At 40.3% G+C, this 4,560-nt stretch overlaps 1 protein-coding gene across 1 annotated transcript; it reads left to right on the top strand.

The window, feature by feature from the left end:
- The first annotated feature begins 1,333 nt into the window (after nt 1–1,333).
- LOC134600814 (heat shock factor-binding protein 1-like) lies at nt 1,334–1,831 on the top strand. The gene has a single exon (XM_063445204.1). The coding sequence runs from the start codon at nt 1,372–1,374 to the stop codon at nt 1,594–1,596; it is 225 nt and encodes a 74-aa protein (XP_063301274.1). The 5' UTR covers nt 1,334–1,371; the 3' UTR covers nt 1,597–1,831.
- Nucleotides 1,832–4,560: the final 2,729 nt, after the last annotated feature.

Raw genomic sequence — 4,560 nt, 5'->3', positions numbered from 1 at the left:
CGCTTGTTCCTCTGTGAGTTTGGATCCCAGCGCTGCCAACCAATGTAGCGGAGAGCCGATTTTGCACAGCTATTCTCCACTAGAGATCCCAGTGAGGCTCAGGAACAAGGTGATGTTAAGTCCACAGGCAAGGTTTCCAGCAGGCAGAGTAATACAGCAATATCCCCATCGCAATCCCAATAACTGGACGACACACAGTTTCAGGAGTAGAACTGACAAGCTTTATTCCACAGTTCCTTATAAAGCCCTCTCCCATGCAAGGGAGGAGGTTCTATCACTTAAGACATTATCCAATCTCTAAGTAGTAACCTCCCACAGATCTCCTCCCCTCCTCTAGCATCATAATCCCCTTATCGTGTACACAGTTTTCCCCGAGTTTTGGATGTACCCTAAATACTTGGGGTACATCCACAAATCCAACATCCCCAGATAGCTCTATTCTGGGGGACCAACATACTTAAAAATTAGCCCATTCGGATGAAGCGTTCGGGAGTTATGGGACTTTGAAGTTTGGACCGACCGCAGAGGTAAAGTATCCGAAAACAGTTCCATGTATTCTGGCCCTGCGGTCGGTCACAAACAGGCGAATGCAAAGGGGTGAAATATTACTGTTAAGTGGCCTGACGGGGATTCGGATGAATCCCCTAGTTTGTGGGGTTCTTTCTACCGAACGGCGGGCCGTTCGGTAGTTTCCCCACGAAGTATTAGGAGTCTGGAGGTCTCAGCGGTGTTTGCCTAGTCAAGTGTCCGATTTTGGTTCCAGACACTCGACGGCAAAACACCGCTGTTCGGCAGTCCAAGATGGCCGCCGCCACGTGTTCGCATCCCGAATGGCGGCCACCCAGAGGACAAAGACCACACTGCACGAATAGGTAATTACCCGTTTGCAACATTGTTGCAAACGGTAATTGAAGGCACACTTTACACAGGGGGGGTCTGGTTGTTCGGTAGTTTCATTCCCTTGTTTTATTTGAATGATTCTACCGAACAACTAGAGGAATACAGTTCTTTATATACATTTAACTGTCAATATAACTGGATACCATGATTCCTATATATGTTCACACACATTAAACCAGCAATATGACTAAATACACTATTTCTCATACATGTTGTGGGACAGCCCGGTACCAATCCGCTACAGAGCCCGGCGGTCCTTGTCTGTATTATGGCAATGTAAGTTGCCATAATCCAGACAGTGACTCGAGTATAAGTCGAGTGGGGGTTTTTCAGCACAAAAAATGTGCTGAAAAACTCGTCTTATACTCGAGTATATACGGTAAATGAAATTTAAAAATATAAAAAGTTGAACTAAAAGTCACTTACGTGTGCTGAGCGGACGTTGCGGAAGCCTGTTTGACAGATCTCGGGATGGCGGACACCGACCCCAAGACCGTGCAGGACCTCACTGTGGTGGTTCAAAACTTGCTTCAACAAATGCAGGACAAGTTTCCGACTATGTCCGATCAGATTATTGGGAGAATTGATGATATGAGCAGCCGAATCGATGACCTAGAGAAGAACATTGGCGATCTGATGACACAGGCCGGTGTAGAGGAGGAAGAAGGGGCTAACAAGCAGGTTCCCAAACAATGAGAAGAGGCCGAATACACCGATTTTATACCATCTTCAAAGGAAGAGGATCCTTTCCTTCCCAACAGAGATGACTGCAAAGCCCTTTTGTATTAACAGTTGTGATAGAGGTTTCATTTCCTATTGTATATTTAGATTGTTTTGTATTTTGGTTATTTGTGACTTCATATTTGTTTTTTACATGTGCAGTAAAACTCATGGATAAAAAAAAAAAAAGAACGTAACTATCATATTAAAAAAAAAAAAAAAAAAGTCACTTACTATTGAAGGGGCAAGCTAAGGTTGCCCGGCTGTCATAATGTTTTTGGTGTAAAGATTGCTCGACCTGAGTTTTCAGGAGTTTTTCACTATTTTCTTTGTAATTATATGGTTTTGCAAATTATCAAGCTCAGGAAAGAGTGAGTAGCTATGACTCAATATAGGAATGTCATTCAAAAGCTTTAAATAGAAGTTGAAAAAAGCAGGTAATTTTTTTTGTTAAATTCATATTTACCTGCTTTTTCTTTCTTATGCTTCCCACACCCACTCCAGGGGGTCACTAATTAAGCCAATCATTGTATTATCCCTAGGAATGCTGGAAAAGTGTATTGGGCATACCTGACAGATTTACACATGAACAGTGGAAGATCTCTTCGCCTTGAAAAATCCTGACAGGGGTAGAAGAGACATTGTCTGATCAGTGTGGGAAGGCTGATAAAACTCCCCTAGGTCCATTAATGTAATCTAAGTTTACAGTAAGTTTATAAATGTTTATTACATCCTTTCCAACGTTTTTCTTTATTTATTTTGGTTTGTATATTAGTTTAAAAGTGTTTGCTTGCTAGTTTTAAAAAAAATAATTGTAAAATTATGCATGTCCCTTTATAGTTTTAAAAACTCTAACTCACATTGTAGTGAATGTAAGTCATTTATGCACTAATTTTGAAATTGTGGAAAATCAGCAAAATAATGCCCAAAGTAGCCAACTAGGAATAATTCTAAAACTCCACTATTTTGACCTAAATCTGTAGTTTATTAATAAAACTCTATAATTCCCCATTTATAAACAACACCTTTAAAATTGTTATCATTTACCAAAATAATATAAAGTGTGCAGTACACTACATAATGATTCTAAATAATAAGTTTTAGTCTACAAAATTATAGAGTTAGATAATACTTTCTACAATACCGAGTTCTTTGTCTATGATCAACGTATCATCTTTTCTGTTAATATATATCTCTTTGCACTTGGCGGTCACACTGTGTGTGTTCACACTGCCACCTCCTGTGGGAGGCAGGTGGGTGCTCTAATATTGATAAATGGGGGATGTAATGTCCCCCCAGCTACCACCCATGGCTGACAAGCCAACCATCCAAGACACTCTGACTGAGATTGCATAATGTGTGAAAGCCCTAATTTACGACTGTTACACACTTATTATATGGAGTTCCTTGAAAATAGGGACATTAGGATAGAAAATAAGGAAAGAGGGGGTTGGGACCAAAATAGGGACTGCCCCATCTAAATAGAGACACTTTTGGAGTGTAAGCTGGAATAGGTTTTAATGGTGCCACACTTGGCCTTTTATGAAAGTCCCCAAGCAAGGGGTATGCCCGCATGGACCTTGTTGGGGACAGGGACACAAACTTACAAACCAATAATGACACATTTACAATGTAAGGCACTGCCACAAATGACACACAATCCCTCCCCCTCTGCTTGGGAGATAATTGGATCAGTAACTGTACTAAATCTAATCCAATTATCTTCAAGCACAGAAAAAACATACAGTTGTAAAAAGTCCTAAAAGTACTCCAAAACACATGATATCCCCATCATGTTACATCCCCTGATAGCCCTGATCTGGGTGACCAACATATCAAAAAATCACCCAGATCAGTTCCTGGGTTCAGGAATTTCATGGAAGTCATAATTTTGACCGACCATGCACATGGTCCTATGCCCAAAACAGTTCCATGACATCAGTGCTAACGGTTGGTCAAGCTTGGTAGTCTTTTACAGGTTTCCCTGCAGGGCCCATAGTCTGTGGGCAGGAGGCTGGCAAGCAGGCTCCTCCAGGAGCTCGTGGCAAACTCACTTGGAGAGGTGAGTTTGTGACAGTGGCATTCTTACCTCTACATTCTACAGGCCAGGTATTCAAATGGTGTGTTCATTTTTAATTAAGAGCCAAATTAATTGTGCACCCTTTGGTCCTATGGCTATTAATTCCAGGGGACTGGGCAACCCCCTACACAGTAATTATTGAACTTGATGGTTTGTATTGGATCCAAGGAAGTAACCATACCCATGACTTTTGTAAAATGCTGTAAAATATATATTTTATTAATTGTTAATAATACTGAATTAAAAAAAAAAAAATTACACTGCAAGGGGATATTTATTCAGGGAGTAAATAGGTTTGTTTTTGTTCTTTTAATTGTGTTCATTATTCATCTTGTTATACAGAATCTTACAGGTACTTGTAAACTGACCTCAAACTTTTCAGCTTATAACTTTGGCTGGAAACTGCAATAATCCCCCCCCCCCCCCCCCCCCCGTCCTCCCCCCTTCCCCTCTCCCACTCTGCCCTCCAATCCTCCAAAAGATGTAAAATCTTAATTCAAAATTTGCAGATCATAACAATAAGCCAACCATATTTTAAACTTTTGAGTGCACAGATAAAACTCAGAATTAAATGTTCTGATGAAATCACAGAGCAAGTATCCTCACACCTGAAGTTGCTGATCCAAATTATGCATATCCCATTATAATTCAAAAAAGCTGTGCAACAACACTGTAAAAATAATATACACTTTCCAAAAGAAAATGCCATGGGGAAATAAAAATGCTTGACAGGTGTGTTTCCATAAAAAGAATAACCTAAAATAGGCTTGATTAATTCTTGGCTCCAATGGAGCGTCTGTACCAGCATGAAAAAAAAAAGTGAATTATTTTATAGCTGCTATAGGGTGAATGTGAATGTG

Source organism: Pelobates fuscus, chromosome 3, assembly GCF_036172605.1.
Source record: "Pelobates fuscus isolate aPelFus1 chromosome 3, aPelFus1.pri, whole genome shotgun sequence".
NCBI classification, from domain to species: Eukaryota; Metazoa; Chordata; class Amphibia; order Anura; family Pelobatidae; genus Pelobates; species Pelobates fuscus.
This window is presented reverse-complemented; position numbering and strand designations above follow the sequence as displayed.

Coding starts and splice junctions, on each gene's coding strand:
- LOC134600814 (XM_063445204.1), top strand. CDS start 1,372: ATGGCGGACACCGACCCCAAGACCGTGCAGGACCTCACTGTGGTGGTT.